Source organism: Mobula birostris, chromosome 4 (assembly GCF_030028105.1).
Source record: "Mobula birostris isolate sMobBir1 chromosome 4, sMobBir1.hap1, whole genome shotgun sequence".
Classification (NCBI taxonomy): domain Eukaryota; kingdom Metazoa; phylum Chordata; class Chondrichthyes; order Myliobatiformes; family Myliobatidae; genus Mobula; species Mobula birostris.
The window spans coordinates 70,926,084-70,949,193 of record NC_092373.1 but is presented as its reverse complement, the minus strand read 5'-3'; the positions used below and the strand labels follow the sequence as shown (position 1 = coordinate 70,949,193).

Genomic DNA, 23,110 nt, shown 5'->3' with positions numbered 1-23,110 from the left:
TACAATCTCTCACTCTGGCAGTGTGTGGTACCCACCTGCTTCAAGCAGGCTTCAATTGTACCAGTGCCCAAGAAGAGTGTGGTAACCTGTCAAAATGACTATCACCTAGTGGCACTTATATCCACAGTGATGAAACATTTTGAGAGCCTGGAGTTGAAGCTTATCAACTCCTGTCTGAGTGGTGACTTGGATCCCCTCCAATTTGCCTACCAAAGCAAGAGGTCTACAGAAGTTGCCATTTCATTGACTCTTCACACGACTCTGGAACACCTGGACACAAAGATGCATTCATCAGGATGCTCTTTATCAACTACAGCTCAGCATTTAACACCATCATCCCCTCAAAGCCAATCAGTAAACTCCAAGACCTGGGCCTCAATACCCTCTTGTGAAATTGGATCCTGGATTTCCTCATTTGTAAACCCCAGACAGTTCAGATTGGCAATAACATCTCCTCCACAATCTCCATGAGCACAGAAGCACCCCATGATCACCTTACACCTACTGTATGACCGGGTGGCTAAGTGCAGCTCCAACACCTTATACCCAGTTTGCTGATGACACCACTGTTATGGGCTGTATCAAAGGTGGTAATGAATCAGCACACAGGAGGGAGACTGAAAATTTGGCCAAGTGGTGTAATAACAACAACCTCTCAATCTCAATAAGACCAAGGAACTAATTGCAGACTTCAGGAGAGGGAAGCCACAGGTCCATGAGCCGGTAAGCATTAGAGAATTAGGTGGAGAGGTTCAGTAACTTTAAATTTCTGGATGTCACTATCTCAGAGGACTTGTTCTGGACCCATCATATAAATATAATTGCGAAGAAAGCATGACGGCATCTTTGCTTCCTGAGGACACTGCGGAAATTCAGCATGTCATCAAAAACCGTGGCAAATTCCATAGATGTGCTTTAGAAGTGTGCTGAGTGGCTGTATTAGAGCTCGCTATAGGAAAACCAACGCCTCTGAGCAGAAAATCCTACAAAAGGTAGTGGATTGGCCCTGTACCTCACAGGTAAAACCCTCCCAGCTACTAAGCACATCTACACAAAACGTCGCATCCTTTATCAAAGATCCTCACCACCCAGACCATGCTCTTTTCTCACATCTGCCATCAGGTAGAAAGTACAAGAGCCTCAGGCCTCGCATCGCCAGGTTCAAAAACAGTTACTACTCTCAACCATCAGGCTCTTGAACAAAAGGGAATAACTACACTCATTTAAGGAATCTTTTATCTGTTATTTATTGATATTTATCTATAACTGCATTTGCACAGCTCGTTGTCTATTGTTTACAGTTATCATTCTATAGATTTGCCAAGTATGCCCACAGAAAAAGAATCTCAGGGTTGTATGTGGTAATATGTACATATACTGATAACATGTTTTACTTTGAAACTTTTAAAATAATCAAAATATTAACTAGCTATAAAGAGGAGGGATCTATTCATAATGCAGTCTTCAATCTCAGCAATTTTATGCTTAAAAATTACCTGCAAAGGCAACTTTGTAGCTAAAACAAGCAGCATTTCCCTTCAAGTGATACGCAGTATGATAGATTAATAACTGCTAAACTTATGTAGTCCATTAACAGCAGAATTTCAGATTATCACAACAGCAAATTTCAGCACTAAACATTACTGAGGCAACCCCAAAGTTTAAAATGTAGGATGCAGAAAACATGGATTAAATCAATGACAGATTTTAGGAATCAAGTGAAAACAACAGGAGCTCACAAGCACAGCTGCTGGCTGCATCAGGCACAGTGCAAACAGAATGGAGAGCTTCTGAAAACCCACGCAACAACATTTCCACTTGAACTTTTGGCACTTACCTCACTGGTAGTTGATAGGTCATCATTGTTCTCTCATCTGCATTTGCATTTTCTAGCCAGATTGGGTTTTGGTGCATATATTTATTACTCTGGCCTATCTTCTCATTCTCAGAGTCACTGCTTCCAAAATATTTGCTAGAGCTTAAGTAGCTACTCCCTAATAACAATAATAATAAAAAGAACATGTAATTAGCCCAAGTAACAATAAAGGATCAGAAAACAAAATCAATATAGACTACATTTTTATTCATTCACGGGATTTGGGATTTGTTGGAAAGACTAGAATTTTATACACATACTAATTGACCTTAAGAAGGCAGCAGTTGTCCTTGTGGTGAAGGTGCTTTCACACTGTTGATGTGATTGGAGATGTATTCTATTAATACGGTTTACTCCTTCCAGAGGAATAGATAATCTTACCTAAAGGGGAGTTTATTCCTGTTCATCACCCAATACCAAGTTATAGAACTTCCTTACACGTTCCAAAGTAAAAGAAGTTCACCAATGACCTCGCCCAAGCTCCAAAACAAAGAAACCCATAGCTCCTATTGATTTTTTGATGAAGGAGAGTTAGTTCTCATTATACTAGTGGCTTGGTCAAAAAAATAGACTTTGTAGTAGATGGGGGTGAGGCTCTGACTTTCCAAACATAATCTTCTGTAAATATGCCTCTGTTAAATTAACTTCCATCATTTCACTGTGAATATAGTTACATCCAAAAACAATTACAGTAGGTTCCAGTTAATTGGGAGACATTGAGAGCAATAAATATTGACCCAATTAAGTGGCTGCCCCAATTAGCTGAAGTTTCATGGAAATAGCTAAAACGGGGAAACCACTGTTTAAACGAGTAATAATTTATGTGTTTAAAAATACAGAACAAATAAGAACATCATCTATACTACTGCAATACTATAAAACTGTAAACACGAGGAAATCTGCAGAAGCTGGAATTTCAAGCAACACACAAAAGTTGCTGGTGAATGCAGCAGGCCAGGCAGCATCTCTAGGAAGAGGTACAGTCGACATTTCAGGCCGAGACCCTTCGTCAGGACTAACTGAAAGAAGAGCTAGTAAGAGATTTGAAAGTGGGAGGGGGAGGGGGAGATCTGAAATGATAGAAGACAGGAGGGGGAAGGATGGAACCAAGAGCTAGATAGTTGATTGACAAAAGGGATATGAGAGGATCATGGGACAGGAGGCCTAGGAAGAAGGGGGGGGGAACCCAGAGGATGGATAAGGGGTATAGTGAGGGGGACAGAGGGAGAAAAAGGAGAGAGAAAAAAAGAATGTGTGTATATAAATAAGTACTGGATGGGGTACGAGGGGGAGGTGGGGCATTAGCGGAAGTTTGAGAAGTCAATGTTCATGACATCAGGTTGGAGGCTACCCAGACGGAATTATAAGGTGTTGTTCCTCCAACCTGAGTGTGACTTCATCTTTACAGTAGAGGAGGCCATGGATAGACATACCAGAAAGGGAACGGGACGTGGAATTAAAATATGTGGCCACTGGGAGATCCTGCTTTCTCTGGCGGACAGAGCGTAGGTGTTCAGCGAAACAATCTCCCAGTCTGCGTGTCTGGTCACGCCAATATATAGAAAGCCACATCGGGAGCACCGGACGCAGTAGATCACCCCAGCTGACTCACAGGTGAAGTGTCGCCTCACCTGGAAGGACTGTCTGGGGCCCTGAATGGTGGTAAGGGAGGAAGTGTAAGGGCATGTGTAACACTTGTTCCGCTTACACGGATAAGTGCCAGGAGGGAGATCGGTGGGGAGGGGTGGGGAGGGATGGGGGGGGGACGAATGGACAAGGGAGTCGCGTAGGGAGCGATCCCTGCGGAATGCAGGGGGGGGGGGAGGGAAAGATGTGCTTAGTGGTGGGATTCCGTTGGAGGTGGCGGAAGTTACGGAGAATAATATGTTGGACCCGGAGGCTGGTGGGGGTGGTAGGTGAGGACCAGGGGAACCCTATTTCTAGTGGGGTAGTGGGAGGATGGAGTGAGAGCAGATGTGGATGAAATGGGGAGATGCGTTTGAGAGCAGAGTTGATGGTTGAGGAAGGGAAGCCCCTTTCTTTAAAAAAGGATATCTCCTTCATCCTGGAATGAAAAGCCTCATCCTGACAGCAGATGTGGCGGAGACAGAGGAATTGCGAGAAGGTTCTCCAACCTGATGGCATGAACATTGACTTCTCTAACTTCTGTTAATGCCCCACCTCCCCCTCGTACCCCATCCGTTATTTATTTATATACACACATTCTTTTTCCTCTCTCTCCTTTTTCTCCCTCTGTCCCCCTCACTATACTCCTTGCCCATCCTCTGGGCTTCTCCTCCCTCCTTTTCTTTCTCCCCAGGCCTCCTGTCCCATGACCCTCTCATATCCCTTTTGCCAATCACCTGTCCAGCTCTTGGCTCCATCTCTCCCCCTCCTGTCTTCTCCTATCATTTCGGATTTCCCCCTCCCCCTCCCACCTTCAAATCTCTTACTAGCTCTTCTTTCAGTTAGTCCTGACGAAGGGTCTCAGCCCAAAACGTCGACTGTACCTCTTCCTAGAGATGCTGCCTGGCCTGCTGCGTTCACCAGCAACTTTTATGTGTGTTACTATAAAACTGTATTAGTTCCTGATCGGTACTGGCAGAGGAATTGATTATAAATGAACAAAATCAGCGCAGACACCCAGTATAGATAATAGACTGTCTTCACGTAATGCTACTGATGATTGTATCCTCCAAATCTTCATTTTCATTGCAATATTCAAGATAATTTCAATACCTTTAAGTTCTTTGAAGTTCGTACATTGTTGAAGTAGTGAAATGATTTGATTTTCACTTCTGGCTGTTTTTTGGCACCTCCAAGCCTGAATGCTTGAAACCACAGTGAGCAAAACAGTTCTGAATGGTCTTACCATTTTTCACAAACTATCAGTGTTAAAAATCACTACTTTTTGAACACAAGCAAGCTTAACTGATGTCATTTTAAATCTGTTCACCCTAAGCATGGTGTAGTGTATAACAGCCACACAAGTGCATGTTTGATGCTAGGTGCAAAATGTTCAGCAATAGTCCTCTGACCCAATTAAGCAGCACAGTGACCCAAATAAATGAAGGGAATTCGGGCAATTTCCTCGATTAGTTTATTTTCTTTAAGGGTTCTCCCAAATAAGGAGCTGTCCCAATTAACCGATGGCCTAATAAACAGGAATCCACAGTATTTAACTGCTTGAATACTATCAGACTCTGATTCTGTTTGGATATTAGATGCATCAACAACTGCAAAACAAGTTTAAAATGCCAATTTCCACACAACGAACAAAAGCATCACTTTTTATTCTCTTGCTTATGTGTCCTCAAATTAACCCAACATTGAACTTCTATCTTTGCTTCTATTAATTTGATTTGCAGGGTGACAATTAGACCTTAAGACAATTAGTCCATAAGGAGCAGAATTAGGCCATTAGGCCCGAAAAGTCTTCTCTCCATTCCATCATAGCCCATTTATTAGTCCTCTCAACCTCATGCTTCTGACTTCTCCCCGTAATCTTTGATGTCCTTACTAACTAAGAACTTCTTCTTTAAATATACCAAATGATTTGGTCTCTACCGTCGTCTGGCAATGAATTCCAGAAGTTCACTACCCTCTGGCTAAAGAAATTTCTCCTCAGCTCTGTACTTAACAGATGTCCTTCTAATCTAAGGCTGTGCCCTCTGGCCTTAGACTTCCCCACTATAGGAAACATCCTCTCCACATCCACTCTATCTAGGCCTTTCAAAATTCAGTAGGTTTCAATGAGATCCTTCCTCATTCTGCTAAACTCCTGAGAGCACAAGCTCACAGCCATCAAACAATCCTCAAATGTTAACCTGTTCATTCCTGGGAGCATTCTTGTGAACCTCCTCTGGACCCTCTTCAATGCCAGTCTATCCTTTCTTAGATAAGGGACTCAAAACTGCTCACAATACTCCAAGTGTAGTCTGACCAATGCCTCATAAAAATTGGTGGGGATAGTGCGCCACGGAAGGACTTGCTTCTAGTTAGTGGCCGTTCCCTAACCATTGGTAAAGCAAAATTGTACAACTGTGTGAACTATTATTTCCATGAAGTTACCCGTATCAGTTCCCGACATTCCACACCCGTTGGATGGAGATCTGGAAGAGCCCGAGGCTGATGACCCCACACTCCCTGAGCCTGCAGATCTGATGTCTGACTGTAGTAACAGGTCCAGAATGTCCGTAGAAGTGGAGTGAGCATCACTGTTCTGGGCTTCAGCAGGGGATTCAGCCTTTAGAATAAAGAAACATAAGGATTTAGACCACAGAAAGATAATGTATTATTAATTACAATTTCAAACTGTTGCATGAACAGTGAATGGTAAAAATGCAGCAAACACTGTGGATTTGGAATACAACAGTGAGCAATGATTAACGGGAAAACTTGGGTACCGTCAGGATAATGTGGGCCATTATAGACAGTCCAGGAGATAATATGATGATCGTCAAGTTAATGGTAAATGTGTTAAATTACTGCTTGGCAACTTTGTACAGTAAGGAAACAAAAGTACCAAGGGCACAAAAAAAAGGTATATACTAGTGCATTTATATACAGTATAAGCATTCGTTAGTCTCGTGAGACCATGGACGCCACTAACGTTGTCCAAGGGAAGGGCACTAGGGCTGATACAGCTTGGCACCGGTGTCATCGCAGAGCAATGTGTGATTAAGTGCCTTGCTCAAGGACACAACACGCTGCCTCAGCTGAGGCTCGAACTAGCGACCTTCAGATCACTAGACCGACGCCTTAACCACTTGGTCACACACCAACACCTACTGCAGCAACTACATTTAATACAATTATAAAATGGTGGAGGTGCCTGCATCTCCAAATCTGCTTTAGACTGTAAAAGAAACAGGTGACAAGAATAGATGTAATACTGAATTACCCAACTTTAGCTTACTCTTTCTGTTGTTATTTTGATTCAGTTTTTCCACTTCTAACCATATGGTCTATTCTGCTAGCCATGTTCTACTATCTCGATAACAAAACATTTCACACACAAAGACAATGTACTTGTGACTGTCCACTTTAACCCATTTGGTCTCACCCTATCAAACGTATTCCCTTGTTCTACACATAATGTTGCTGCCTTCTTTCTTACTGGCAACAATTCCCATTTCTGATGGCGGGCTCCAGAGTGGAAATGCTAATTGTTTCTCTTTTCACAGATGCTGTTTCACCTGCTGAGTGTTTTCAGCATTTTGAGTTTTATATAAAGAACTGAGAAGAGTCAGTTTTAAGCTTTCAACATACTGAATTGTTTTTAAGTTTCCATTCTAGAGGTACAAGATTCCAATCGTTACGACAGCGAGAAAGAAAAGTTACTTATGAACTGTCAGATGCAGTTAAATTACTTAAATCTATTAGCATAGAAAGGTGCTTAAGTGGCTTAATTAACAGAAACTGAACAAGGCATAACTTAGTGAAAGACAGTTCACATACAGACACATTTTTGGTGAACTTCAGGCATGGCAGACACAGTAGTTGTCTATTGAGACTTGAACGGTTATTGATTAGGTTCTGCACAAGAGAATATAAAACACATACAAATTGGATTTGGGTCTGTAATATGAGATGAAAGCAGGACATAGTTGTGTGGGTACAAGTCTCTCAACAGCCTTGAGGACAAAAAACCAAGGTGGAAATTCCAGTGTAGTGTTGCACAAACAGGGGCACTGTCTTTTGGATAACATTTAAACTCAGTAGATAAAAATGTCAAATGATGATATTCTGATGATCACTGAGGTGAAAAAGTAATTCCACTTTTCCCTTCATAAATATTGCATGATTTGCTGAACATTTCTAGCACTTCCTGTTTATATTTCAGATTCCCCGCATCTGCAGTTTTATTTGATGGTCAATATTCCCTTCCTTCCCCAGCATTACATTTCCCTTCAACAAATTGCAGAATCCTAGAAAACACTTTTGCTAACCCTACATACACAACAAAAATAAGTAAATGAATACAAAAATTAATTCCCCTGTTGTGTAAAAAAGTGCTCTCCAATTTGGGTTTCATAAACTACTGAAGCTACAGGGATAAATCAACTAAATAATTTATATGGCAAATCTTTTATTTATATGGCATAAACATGATAAATTTTACAACTTTGTCACATTTATTAATTTTCAGATGAAATGTCTTTTCTAATTCCTAATTTTCTCCGGATTAGACTAATTTATTGTCTTGCGCACCAGGGTGCAATAAATTTCCTTGTTCACATGAAGCTCAGTGTGTAAGCCGTATACATGCTCAAGAGTTAACAGGGAAGATCCTGTGACTTACAGACCATGAGTCTTATGCCAGTGGTGGGCAAACTATTGGGTCTGATTCTTAGGGACAGCATCTACAAGCAACTGGAGAAGCATAGTACTATTTTCTCCATGGGTAGTTGCCTTGGTATGGAGAGGCTTGTGAGTTCCTGAGATCCCAAGAACGATGCCACCTAGAGATCAGGGTCACCCATGGCAGTAAGGTCAAGGGGGAGGCTCCAGACAAACAGTGATCCAACCAAGAACTCAACGGTGGAGCTGCCAGAAGATGAAGACACATCATAATGGCAGTGAAGGTGGAGGAAGGCTGCAGCAGTGAAGGGTTTTGGATGGCCTGACACTGATCTGTAAAGGACTGTGCGGTGGCTGCCCATGCATCAGGCTCCCGCACGTTAAACAAAGTTACGCACAGATATTCTCTAATAAGGGTATAACCCCTTGGGAGAACATCATTCTTGATTCAAGCAATTGCACTATTAGGGATAGTCAGCATGGATTTGTGAGGGGCTGCTGTGCCTGACAAGCTTAACTGACTTTATCAAGGAGGTCATAAAACAAATTGATGAAGGTTTGTTGTTCAGTCATTGAGTTGAGTCTGACTCTTCGTGACATCATGGACCATAGGGTTTTTATGGCAAGATACAGAAGTAGATTGCTAGGCCTTTCTTCCGCGCAGATATTGCTGCTGCCCAGGTTGGGACCTGGCTGGGTTTGACCTCAGGAACATCTACCTTGAAGTCCAGTGCTGATGCCACTACACCAGCAGCCAAATGAATGATGCGGATTTTAGTTTGACAAGGTTTCTCATGGTAGGCTTATCCAGAAAATCCTGAGGCATTGTGGAGTAGGTTTATATTGCTCAGCACAACACTGAAGTGCCCGTACTGTGCTATGTTCTTAATAAACACAGCAATGAGCACAAAACAACAGAACACTGCGATATATAATATAAAAATATGAGGTGGTGTAAAAGGAAATGTTTAAGTGACAATAATGGAATAGCTGAGAAGGGTAAAATTAAGTCCAAGAAATGGCAGTACCACCAGGAAGGGACATGGACTGGTTCAATAGTTGGGGATGAAGAGCTTTGGACTGCATCACAGTTAGTTTGTAACTGGTGGTTAGGTACACACATGCTCTGGCTCCTCCATACATGAAAGTGTGTCTGATGCAGGGAGGACTCAGGACGAAGATCACATACTTTGTGCAAATCCCACTACATCCACAATTTTCTCTCCGATTGATTTTTCAAAGAAATTGCATCACGCAAATCAATCCACTTCTAGGGATCAATACTTTCAATTTATAAGCAACACTTTCAGTATGCTGGATGAACTCAGCAGGACGGGCAGCATCAGTTAGAAACGATGAGTCAACGTTTCGGGCCGGAACCCTTCTTCAGGACTGAAGAAGGGTTCCGGCCCGAAACGTCGACTCATTGTTTCTGATGCTGCCCGACGTGCTGAGTTCATCCAGTGTACTGAAAGTGTTGTTTTGATAACAGCATCTGCAGATTATTTTGTGTTTACTTTTAATTTATAAGATACTCACAAGTTCTGCTTCGTCCTTTGCAATGGCATCCATATTTGTAACATTGGCAGTGATGGCCATTCCTCCTCCATCCACTATTAACCCAGCGGCACCTACACTTCCAACTGCTTCGGAGGTTGTGGGCATCTCATCCAGTAGGTTTAGCTGCAAAGGTGAACTGGATCTAGAGTGGAATAATGGAGTGGGATTGTGTCCTGGTGGTCCTGGACAGGACGTCACTCCTCGAGATTCTACTGTAGGCATCTTCTCATCTATTGCTGGTTGATCATGATGTTCTGATGGAAACTGTGGCTGAGAATGGAATGAGTTCTGTGCAGACAAAAAGCCCGGCTGTGAAGGGAGTGGCGGCTGAAAAATTGGCTGGTGCATAGTCTCAGTTACGGGAGGCATCACATAATTAGGCCACACTACTGCCACCAATGGAGGCACTAAGGGTGCAGGAAATGGTGAAGGTTGAGGGTTGCAGTGAACAGCAGGAGCACTTTCAAAGTTGCCCAGACATGGGTCTGTAACAAAAGGCATGCCCCCAGGGGCTGGAAACATTGGTAGCTGGTAGGTCGGTATGACAGCGGTAATTGGTAATGGTGGACATATCGGCTGTAAAGGAGCAGATGGGGACCAAGGGGGACGTCGATGATTGGTGTTGAGACTTGCAGCACTGTCAGATGATCCCTGCTGTTTGCTGCGTTTCGATTCGGGTTTCCTATTCCTCCCACCTTTTTTGTGCACATGTTCTCCACGATTCCATGCAAGTTTAAATCCTCGAGAACCTACACAAGGGAACAGGTAAGACAGATGTAAGCATTTATTCCAAATCTTATTCTGGACGATTTTACACTGGAAAGCAGAGCGACTGAAGGGTGTCAAAGGGTATGGCATAAATACCAATGCCATATTTCTGGAAATGAACTGTTTAAAAATGAGGCAATGGGATACAGGACACCAGGAAATCTTCCAAGGGACAATGAATAAAAGTTCTATTAAGGCAACTTTGGAATGGCTATCAGAACAGGCAAAGCTTGATGAGATTTTTTTTAAAAAATCACTTACGGGATCTATTGGCATTTATCATCTATCTGCAATTGCTTCTGAATTAAAGTAATTAAAAGCCAACCAAATTTGGTAAACAGGAGTCATACCAAGGCCAGTTCAGGTAAGGAAATATGCTATCTCTTCCTGACGTACATAAGTGAATTATTAAGTACCAGTAATTGAGGCTACCGGTACTGAGACTGGGGGTCTTCCTTGTTTTAATTATTTGTATTTAAAATTTCCTTTCAGCCATGAAAATGTTCAAATCAGTGGCAAATAATTTCTCTTAACTCCAACATTATCAAGAATATCAAATCACCTGGTTTGATATCTTCAAACTGCAATCTCCAAAAAAAATCAGACACAGGTTTTAAGATAACACAGTGGCTGTTGTCATTTTTCTGCATTCAATAGTCACAAATGCCTTGATCCAACAAATATTACCATGTAAAACTGTGTCATAACTGTGTCCAATCAACACTCAAGTGGTAAACCAGCAGATGTTTAATACTCGAGGCAAATTTAAATGATGGTAACCAATGGATAAGTCCAATACTTCAGGTTAACGCAAACATGAGAAAATCTGCAGATGCTGGAAATTCAAGCCACACACACAAATGCTGGTGGAACGCAGCAGGCCAGGCAGCATCAATAGGAAGAAGTACAACTGACGTTTCCGGCCGAGACGCTTCATCAGGACTAACTGAAAGAAGAGGTAGTAAGAGATTTGAAAGTGGGAGGGGGAGGGGGAGATCAGAAATGATAGGAGAAGACAGGAGGGGAGGGATGAAGCTAAGAGCTGGAAAGTTGATTGGCAAAAGGGATACAGAGCTGGAGAAGGGGAAGGATCATGGGACGGGAGGCCTAGGGAGAAAGAAAGGCGGAGGGGAGCCCAGAGGAAGATGGACAGCAGGCAAGGAATGATAGTGAGAGGGACAGAGAGGGAAAAAAAGAGGGGAAAAAAGGGGGCGGTAATAAATAAGGGATGGGGTAAGAAGGGGAGGAGGGGCATTAACGGAACTTAGAGAAGTCAATGTTCATGACATCAGGTTGAAGGTTATCCAGATGGAATATAAGGTGTTGTTCCTCCAACCTGAGTGTGGCTTCATCTTGACAGTAGAGGAGGCCATTGATTGACATATCAGAATGGGAATGGGACGTGGAATTACAATGTGTGGCCACTGGGAGATCCTGCTTTCTCTGGCAGACAGAGCGTAGGTGTTCAGTGAAATGGTCTCCCAGTCTGCGTCAGGTCTCACCAATACATAGAAGGCCGCACCGGGAGCATCAGATGCAGTATATCACCCCAGCCGACTCACAGGTGAAGTGTCGCCTCACCTGGAAGGACTGTCTGGGGCCCTGAATGGTGGTGAGGGAGGAAGTGTAAGGGCATGTGCAGCACTTGTTCCGCTTACAAGGTTAAGTGCCGGGAGGGAGATCAGTGGGAAGGGATGGGGGGACGAATGGACAAGGGAGTCACGTAGGGAGCGATCCCTGTGGAAAGCGGGGGGGGGGGAGGAATATGTGCTTGGTGGTGGGATCCCGTTGGAGGTGGCAGAAGTTACAGAAAATTATATGTTGGACCCGGAGGCTGGTGGGGTGGTAGGTGAGGACAAGGGGAACCCTATCCCTAGTGGGGTGGAGGGAGGATGGGGTGAGAGCAAATGTATGTGAAATGGGAGAGATGCTTTTGAGAGCAGACTTGTTGGTGGAGGAAGGGAAGCCCCTTTCTTTAAAAAAAGGAAGACATCTCCTTCGTCCTGGAATGAAAAGCCTCATCCTGAGAGCAAGTGCCACGGAGACGGTGGAACTGCGAGAAGGGGATGGTATTTTTGCAAGAGACAGGGTGGGAAGAGGAATAATCCAGGTAGCTGTGGGAGTCCGTAAGCTTATAGTAGACATCAGTAGATAAGCTGTCTCCAGAGATAGAGACAGAAAGATCAAGAAATGGGAGGGAGGTGTTGGAAATGGACCAGGTAAATTTGAGGGCAGGGTGAAAGTCGGAGGCAAAGTTAATGAAGTCAATGAGCTCAGCATGTGTGCAGATTAACCAGGTTAACGAAAGCTTTCACACATGCAAGCGTTAACATTAATAGCACTGTTTCTATTTAGAGGATGTTTTCACCCTTCCACTTAAGAAAAAAAAGAGCAATGCAGGAGACCTGAGAATACAAATCAAATTTGCCTTACTAAATGTTAGAAATATTATTTAACACTTTTAAGTGTTATACAATTTCCATTCATTAATCCAAACTTCCATGATCTATGAGTACAAACATTTCTTTTCCCAAAACTTGATTTAAGTGGAAGTTATCAAATTCTGTATATGGAATTTAATACAACATATGGCCAGTATTGCAACATTATACATTGACTCTCAACAGCCATTATCACAGATATAAAGCAATACCACACTCTTAAAACAGGAATAAAAAGCAGCCACATTGGTAAAAATCTTACCACGATCCCCTGAAAATCCTTTACGATGATTTTGCAAAGAGGATTTGCAAGAAGCTTCAACAGGTTTTAGTTTATTCAGCTCCATGAATTTACTCAAAAATATCTGTTCTTCCTTTTGAGTATGAGCAGCTAAAACTTCTTTGGTGAGGCCAAGTTTTTTGTATGGCTCCTTTTCTGGGTTCACAGAAGATGCAGTGGTGACCAGCGCAGGTGATGTCATGTTCTCTGCTGGATCAGCAATACCAAGTCCATCCTCCAATAGGATCTCTGTCAGGATTTTAATTTTAAAACTGCAGTGTAAGAGAGCTTTTATTTTGTATTAAAATACATGTATCAAATACAACTGTTAGAATAACTGTCCTCATTGATAAGTGTTTGGGTTCATCATGCTGCCTAGGCATGATCTTTTCAATCTGACTGTACCCAAGTCATTGTAGCTTTTGCTAGAAATAGCAAGTAGCAAAGCAAAAGAGGGAGAGATATACATCTATTGCTAATGCATTAATCAGATCTATGTTGAATAGCCTGTAGAATTATACTATTCAAAAAATACCGTTTAGAAAGGTACAAAACTCGGGATTGAAAATTAATGTCACAACATACATTTGTATATAGATTACCTAAAGGACATCACTAGGCAATGAGCAACATGTGGAATTGAAGACCGATCAGTGTCTCAACGCTGGCCTCTATTGTCCATTTGACTGTAAACTGGACCTCAAGCATGTACTGATTTATCTGGCTGGATCGAAAAGCATTACTGGCTGTGCTGACGAGTTCAAAGAGTTCTGGACAACTTCCACGCATTGTTGCATTGTGATTTTTAACCCTGCCTCAGTGCTAAAACAATGCTATGACGTCTATATGACTGCAACAAAAATAACCAATCCCTCCTCCTCCTTTACAATCTAGCTGCAGACCTTGCCATAGCTGATGCTATTATGCTTATCCAACAGATCTCTGCTGTTGTCCAGCTCCATCGGACTGGATTCACCTGGTTTCCAAATGACCATAATCACTAGTTTCATGAATAATGACTCCTCCTATTTATATGCAAGCGCCTCTGGAATTCCTAAAGGATCGATCCTTGGCTACTTATTTCTCGTCTACATGCTGCTCCTTGACCATCTTATAAAGAAATGTTTTGTTATGACTGTTCAACTGATATCCAACAATATAGGAGAATAAATTTCTTCATAAACTGCTACATAGTAGCTAAAAGGTATCAACAAACTGTTTGCAAATCAGCCATCCCATTTTAACCACAGCCAAATTGAGATTTGGACCCAAATATCCAATAAGTATCTAACACCTCCAGTTTCTACATATGCAATTGCCTTTGTTCCTCTCTGCTTTCAAGACTGCTACTGAAATCTTCATTAATACTTTTGTTCTCTGGAAAATGCACTGCTGGCCAACTGAAATTCAACTGTTCATTCACAGTCTCTGAGCCTGACGACCAGCACTGCATTCTGGCTGATTTCACCTTTCTTTACTCTCAGTCTTTCACATTTCTGTAATCTCTTCTGTCCCTAATGCCCTTGGTTATCGACGTTCCTTTAGTTATGGTGCTTTACTCATCCCACATTTTCATTGCTTAATATCTGGTGATCATGTGTTCAGTTGCCAAGACCGTACCACTAGAAATCACACTCTAAAGCGCGCTCTACCTCCATACTCATTTCCTACTTTTGACACACTCCTCAAAGTTGACTATTTCAGACATCCCACCCTGCAAAAAGTCTCTATTTCCTGAGGAGACCGAGGTCCTTTAACGTCTGTCGGACGATGCAGAGGATGTTCTACGAGTCTGTGGTGGTCAGTGCTATCATGTTTGCTGTTGTGTGCTGGGGCGGCAGGCTGAGGGTAGCAGACAACAACAGAATCAACAAACTCATTTGTAAGGCCATTGATGTTGTGGGGATGGAACTGGACTCTCTGACAGTGGTGTCTGAAAAGAGGATGCTGTCCAAGTTGGATGCCATCTTGGACAATGTCTCTCATTCACTACATAATGTACTGGTTGGGCACAGGAGTACATTCAGCCAAGGACTCATTCCACCGAGATGCAACATAGAGCGTCATAGGAAGTCATTCCTGCCTGTGGCCATCAAACTTTACAACTCCTCCCTTGGAGGGTCAGACACCCTGAGCCAATAGGCTGGTCCTGGACTTATTTCCATCTGGCATAATTTACATATTATTATTTCATTATTTATAGTTTTATATTGCCATATTTATACTCTATTCTTGGTTGGTGCAACTGTAACGAAACCCAATTTCCCTCCGGATCAGTAAAGTACGTCTATCCATCTATCTAAAAACTCACTTCAGGGAGGTAGCACCATCAATTGTAGGAGACTCCCAGAACTCCTGGGAGCGGTGGGATGTCTGCAATAGAGTAGCTCCTTAGCAGCTGGCCAGCTAGTTTAAATAACGTTAGCTACGCTAATGAATGAATGACACCTGTTAAACTCACCTCAACATGTCCTTTACAGTCTTAACCCACCATGGGCAACAGAAAAGTCACTGTTGCAAACAGTGCAGTGAGCAACAGTCATTATTTTGACCCCTATTAGGCAGGAGTACACTTTAACGTAGTCTGGGGTGACGTACGTTTTATATTTTCTTCTTTTGGAACACTCTGCCATGGTGCGCTCTCTCTCTCTCTCTCTCTCTCGTGATTGCTCTTGCTCTCCCTCTCACACGCTCTCATGATCGCTCTCTCTCTCGCGGTCACTCTCGCTCTCAAAAAAAATTGGTTTCCGTGATATTGTATATAACTTGCAGGCATCAGGGAGCCACTATTAATATGCCGGAGACTCCCAGAACTTCTGGGAGAGGTGGGATGTCTGCTATTTGACCAACTTTTCCATCACCAGCTCTAACATATCATTATCTGATCTACTATTAATAATTTGTGAATCCTGAGATATTCTGATGCACTTTTGCTGTGTCAAGGGTGCTACAAAAATGGAATTTGGGGTTGTTGAGGCCAGAACAAGTATCACCTCATGTCACTAGAAGTCAAACTTTATCTCCTTTCATTCTCAGAAGGCCTTTGTCTAATCAGGCCATTATCTAACTTTACATGAATGCTTCTAGTACATATGTTAATCACCCAATTATCTTGCACCTCCTATTGCAGTACCTTGCTTTTTGTCTCCCACATGAACAATGGTGCTGCTGCAACTTCCTTGGCTAACGACACTTGCGGCCTTCCTTGGCAAGGTGAGTGGTGCTAGAGGTGTGCCAACAACCACTCCAGAAGGTATTTCTTTCGTGGGCTTGAATTGAGCTGCAGGGGAAGTAATGCTGCAGGTCAAATACTCATGTTTATACTTTGCTTTTTACTGATTACTTAGCGAAACAAATTCTGAATTTTGATTATGATAGACTCTGCTGCTCAATGAGAGTTAGTAAACAATGGCGTGCTGGGTAAATATGCATTGATGGATATAAAAAAACACTGGAAATAGACCACATTCACAGAGGAAAAATTCACAGTTAATATTTCAGGTGGATGATAGGAAATCAGAACTGAAACAGTAATTCTGTTTCTCTCTTCACAGATGCTGACTGATTTTCTGTGTGTTTCTAACATCTTGTTTTGATTCTATTTTTCCAGCATCTGCATTTACATTCATAATTATTGGTAAATAAACCACTGAAATATTAAGGCACATCAGCCTTGCTGAAGAAACAGTACAGTGAAACAAATGCTGTGCAAATTCCACAGATTGCTAAGTCCTTTTCAACAAATAAAAGGCATCTCAAAGTCAGTCTTGGTAAATACCGTACCACGTAAAATACCTTCAGAGTCATCCACTTTGTCAACTTTTTGTTTGTCATCATCTGACGGTGATGAAGAATCACATTTCCTTTTCATAGAGTACAGAATATTGTAGCTATCCAAATATCTGCAAACACCGAAGAAACAAAAATCAACTCAGTAACAGAAAAGAGAGACACTGGTTAATTCAACCTTCATTTCCATCTCAACTTTAAAGTAATATTCTTCTATATTTATAAAAAAATACAAGACGGAAGTATAAATGTTTTTTTATATACTAACACTGAGGAAGCAAATATTTTCTGATCTTTTAAGTGTCAACGTGGCTCAATGATGCACTCTCGTTTGCCTCGAAACACTATAGGTACTACCTTTATTCAAACTTCTGAACACATCTTCACAGTTGATGCTTCAGCGCAACTCTGAAGGAGCGCAGCACTTTGGATAAGGCAAAAAACACTCAATGCAAGGTATGCCATGGAACTTTCCCCTCCTCCCTTTGTCAAAGATCTGGGATCTTCCAAATCTAAATATATGCCACTGTTTAACCTTCATACATGCAAAAGGTTTTCTATGTTAGAACATAGAATAGTACAGCACAGTACAGGCCCTTCGGCCCACAATGTTGTGCCAACCCTCAAACCCTGCCTCCAATAAAGCCCCCACCTTAAATTCCTCCATATACCTGTCTAGTAGTCTCTTAAACTTCACTAGTGTATCTGCCTCCACCACTGACTCAGGCAGTGCATTCCACGCACCAACCACTCTCTGAGTGAAAAACCTTCCTCTAATATCCCCCTTGAACTTCCCACCCCTCACCTTAAAGCCATGTCCTCTTGTATCGAGCAGTGGTGCCCTGGGGAAGAGGCGCTGGCTATCCACTCTATCTATTCCTCTTATTATCTTGTACACCTCTATCATGTCTCCTCTCATCCTCCTTCTGTCCAAAGAGTAAAGCCCTAGCTCCCTTAATCTTTGATCATAATGCATACTCTCTAAACCAGGCAGCATCCTGGTAAATCTCCTCTGTGCCCTTTCCAATGCTTCCACATCCTTTCTATAGTGAGGTGACCAGAACCGGACACAGTACTGTAAGTGTGGCCTAACCAGAGTTTAATGGAGCTACATCATTCCCCCAGGACTCTTAAACTCTACCCCTCGACTTATGAAAGCTAACACCCCATAAGCTTTCTTAACTACCTTATCCACCTGTGAGGCAACTTTTAGGGATCTGTGGACATGTACCCCCAGATCCCTCTGCTCCTCCACACTACCAAGTATCCTGCCATTTACTTTGTACTCTGCCTTGGAATTTGTCCTTCCAAAGTGTACCACCTCACACTTCTCCGGGTTGAACTCCATCTGCCACTTCTCAGCCCACTTCTGCATCCTATCAATGTCTCTCTGCAATCTTTGACAATTCTCTACGCTATCTACAACACCGCCAACATTTGTGTCATCTGCAAACTTGCCAACCCACCCTTCTACCCCTACATCCAGGTCATTAATAAAAATCACAAAAAGTAAAGGTCCCAGAACAGATCCTTGTGGGACACCACTAGTCTCAATCCTCCAACCCTCCACCACGACCCTCTGCCTTCTTCCTTCTGCCTTCTGCAGGCAAACCAATTCGGAATCCACCTGGCCAAACTTCCCTGGATCCCATGCCTTCTGACTTTCTGAATAAGCCTACCATGTGGAACCTTTTCAAATGCCTTACTAAAATCCATATAGATCACATCCACTGCACTACCCCAATCTATATGCCTGGTCACCTCCTCAAAGAACTCTATCAGGCTTGTTAGACACGATCTGCCCTTCACAAAGCCATGCTGACTGTCCCTGATCAGACCACGATTCTCTAAATGCCCACAGATCCTATCTCTAAGAATCTTTTCCAACAGCTTTCCCACCACAGACTTAAGGCTCATTGGTCTATAATTACCCGGACTATCCCTACTACCTTTTTTGAAAAAGGGGACAACATTCCCCTCCCTCCAATCCTCTGGTACCATTCCCGTGGACAACAAGGACATAAGGGTCCTAGCTAGAGGCTCAGCAATCTCTTCCCTCGCCTCGTGGAGTAGCCTGGGGAATATTCCATCAGGCCCCGGGGACTTACCCATCCTAATGTATTTTAACAACTCCAACACCTCCTCTCCCTTAATATCAACATGCTCCAGAACATTAACCTCACTCATATTGTCCTCACCATCATCAAGTTCCCTCTCATTGGTGAATACCGAAGAGAAGTATTCATTGAGGACCTCGCTCACTTCCACAGCCTCTAGGCACATCTTCCCACCTTTATCTCGAATCGGTCCTACCTTCACTCCTGTCATCCTTTTTTCCTTCACATAACTGAAGAATGCCTTGAGGTTTTCCTTTACCCTACTCGCCAAGGCCTTCCCGTGCCCCCTTCTTGCTCCTCTCAGCCCCTTCTTAAGCTCCTTTCTTGCTTCCCTATATTCCTCAATAGACCCATCTGATCCTTGCTTCCTAAACCTCATGTATGCTGCCTTCTTCCACCTGACTAGATTTTCCATCTCACTTGTCACCCATGGTTCCTTCACCCTACCATTCTTTATCTTCCTCACCGGGACAAATTTATCCCTAACATCCTGCAAGAGGTCTCTAAACATCAACCACATGTCCATGGTACATTTCCCTGCAAAAACATCATCCCAATTCACACCCGCAAGTTCTATCCTTATAGCCTCATAATTTTCCCTTCCCCAATTAAAAATCTTCCTGTCCTCTCTGATTCTATCCTTTTCCATGATAATGCTAAAGGCCAGGGAGCAGTGGTCACTGTCTCCCAGATGCTCACCCACTGCGGAGATCTGTGACCTGACCCGGTTCATTACCTAGTACTAGATCTAGTATGGCATTCCCCCTAGTCGGCCTGTCCACATACTGTCACAGGAATGTTTGCCTATAAGACACCAACAATGAGTTGTATTGTGCTCAATAAGTACATTACAACCTTTACTTCACATACTGGAATATTTAAGAAGCTGGTTAAAACTTAACCTTGGACTGTGATTATGTGCTCATCCCGCTAGTTGATATTGTTGTCACTGAGCTCAGGATTTCTTCTGGAGCTGGGTCCTTTAGCAACTCATTAAGAAAGGTGGAATCTGCTTCAAGTTGTTGCAAGGATCTTTGTGCCTTTTTCTTATAGACCAATAATGCAAGTTGTCACTTTGCAATTGGTTATAAAATCCAGGCCTGATGTTTTTGTAAATACACTTGTTTAGGTTCAGAACATCACTCACCTCATAACACTATCCAGACAATTGATCTGTTGATAGCAATATCCAGAATGCTCCTTACATCTTGGTTCATCTAAGAGCATGTTTTTTCCAGCACTATTTATTGAAGCACCCTTGGATGGGCTCATTTTAAAATCTTTGGTATGGCTGCTCAATGCTTTTTGTATTCCTGCAAAATAAATAGACTTTTACAGTTAGCACAAGGTGCTTACAACATAAAGCCTCCAATCTTTTAGAAATGGGACAAAATTCCAAATGGACTACTTTCAGAAAAATATGCTCACTTAGAAAGTAAAATAAAAGAAATAGACTCAATTTCTCAGTTGAAGAAGATTAACTGCTTTGGGTTATAGAAGAACTTGCATTCAATGAATTTGAAAATATGACTAGGAAACTGGTATTGTGTTTTGGCTCCTGCGGCTCTCATTTCATTAAACTAACTGTTCTTCTTGAGCAAGTCTGAACTTACAAGATCATTTAACCATTAAATAATCTTGTAGAGGATCAAACTGTTCAACTATAAAATATAAATAATCTAAAAACAGAGGCAAAATACTGCAATGAGCAGAAATCAAGAAATACTTTGCCTGTTGCTTTTCCTTCAACTAAAACAAAAGTCAGATAATATTATCTTTTAAACTCTCTTTTAAATACTTCAGTCCAAACAGGCCAGCCTGTAATAATCAAACAGTTCTTTCATCCTATTCCACATGTACGTTACTTCTCAGTCAAAATCAAAAATGGCTGCAGTTGAATATTTAAGTAGTAAATATATTCAGCAAAATTGTGGTCCCAAAGTACTTAGTTTTATTATTATTCACATGTCAGGAAATTTGTTGTTTTATGACAGCAAGATATACAAATTACTACAAGTTACATAAATAAATATAGTGAAAAAGACAAATAATGAGGTAGTGTTACTTCATGGTAAATAGCAGCTTTTCTACATTTATTTTTGTATCGTTGGTTTCTATGTAACCAGAAATCAATGCACATTCACAGAATAGTGTAGCTCTACATTAACTGGTAATGAAACAAGGACAGCTGCAATGGAAAATATTATGCTTGGACTTGAGGTGTTTTTCAATCAGAATTAGCTTAATCCAATTATGTATGGCCAGATAATGAATGAAAAATAATTAGGGCTTTTACCAGTTTTGTTTCTGCGCTTTGATTCACTTTTTGGTTTCTCAATGAAATCTGTTTGCCCTTGGATTCTGCCCAGGTGTTCATCTTTACAAATTTTCTGAACTGTTATCTGAAAAAAAAAGAAACAAAGGACAAAGCTTAATAATTTTTTCCAAAGTTATTTTATAGAAGGCATGAAGCTTTGTTTAAAAAAACAAAACTAGATAGACCACAAGAGAAAGGACATTTAAAACTTACAATGTACTAGACTACAAGTGTGAAACACTAACTAGGGCAGGGATTGATTAACTGCTGAAAGCAAAAGATTATTAACTTCAGAGGTCCAAATTCTATATGAGAGGTATCAACCTTGTGTCAGTGGTACCATGGGTGTCTAGGAGCCAGATGGCTGTGAAACCAGTTGGCATCCTATAATCCAAACTGACACTTCCATATATTACTAAGGGACAGACTGACAGTCAGAAGGCATCTTTCCATGAGTATTTAACCTGAGACTCGGCCTTACCTATAAAATAGATTCTCATACACTTCTCAAAGAACATAGGGGTCTTGGACAGTTTTATACTCAGTCAAAATCACTAACGTGGATTATCTGTGTATGTATCTCACTGCCATTTATGTGTTTCTGTACTTTCCCAGGAATATACTAATGGTCACATGTTAAAAAGTACTTAACTATCTTCAATGCCTTTGGGATTTCTGGAGATCACAAAATTTCCTATATAACTTAATCCTTTAGTGAATAACTATGTCTTATAATTGGATATCTTGTCCAATTTTAGAGTTTTAGAAGCAATATTCATTTAATTGACTATCAGTCTGATTGTTTTAAGTGTAACATTTTCAGGCTTTTATGAATAATGTAACCAACCAATTAACTGCTAATTGCAAGTATTAATAATTATCAGTAAACAAATACTTTAATTCTCTTAACAACAACAGAAAATACAGGTGACCCCTGCTGCAGCAGTTCTGGTAATTGAAATTCAGATTTAAAAGAGTTCATAAATCATCATCAAAAAACCTGGGACATGGAATACATATTCACTCTTGTGAATGTTATGTGCAATAAAAGTGAATAAATATACCCAAAATTTATTTTCAACCAAGATACATCCATGCATGTGCAGCTTGCAAATTATGCAAAATTGTGATATGGAGCACTTTCTAGGGATGCAAATCCTTCTATAATGTGGGGTCACCTGTACTGTTTAATATTTCTTATTAAATCACTTTAATTTTACAACTGTTCTAAAACAGATTAGCATTGAAAAACCATAACACAAAACAAGTTATTTTAGCAATTTACTTGTAACTTCTTTGTTGGATCTATGACAGAGAAATTACCCTGATCTATAATAACCAGAAAACTCAAGTCTGAGCTAAGTTAGCTCCAATCGGATGGCAACTCTAATCTTCCATTTGGTTTCAATGGTTCCGGGCTATTTGATTTTGTGCAATAGCTGGTGGGATTAGACAAAGTGAAATTGCTGTACAGTACTGTTATTCAATGGCTTCTGCTGGACAATGCTGGGTGTGAAACTGAGGCAAAACTGGGTTCAGCACCAACATGCTGCAAGTTCAAGTGAAGTATCCAAGGGCTTAAAAGAACACATGAACAGTATCTGAGCCAGGGTTATCAGCAGGCAATAGGAAGAATTGTGAGCCATATTTCCTCATTTG

At 41.6% G+C, this 23,110-nt stretch overlaps 1 protein-coding gene across 5 annotated transcripts in view; it reads right to left on the bottom strand.

Annotated features, from left to right (window-relative positions):
- The window catches only part of per2 (period circadian clock 2), a 77,860-nt gene that overhangs the window by 18,304 nt on the left and 36,446 nt on the right, over nt 1–23,110 (bottom strand). For 3 of the 5 annotated variants that reach the window (XM_072255507.1, XM_072255511.1, XM_072255509.1), the window contains 8 exons: nt 21,431–21,536; nt 20,282–20,447; nt 17,012–17,130; nt 16,362–16,508; nt 13,211–13,477; nt 9,719–10,488; nt 5,948–6,122; nt 1,838–1,994 (listed from right to left, as the gene is read on the bottom strand). In XM_072255507.1, coding sequence (XP_072111608.1) covers nt 1,838–1,994; nt 5,948–6,122; nt 9,719–10,488; nt 13,211–13,477; nt 16,362–16,508; nt 17,012–17,130; nt 20,282–20,447; nt 21,431–21,536 — 1,907 coding nt within the window. The remainder of the gene's footprint in view (nt 1–1,837; nt 1,995–5,947; nt 6,123–9,718; nt 10,489–13,210; nt 13,478–16,361; nt 16,509–17,011; nt 17,131–20,281; nt 20,448–21,430; nt 21,537–23,110) is intronic. The other 2 variants (XM_072255510.1, XM_072255512.1) reach the window with 1 other exon arrangement.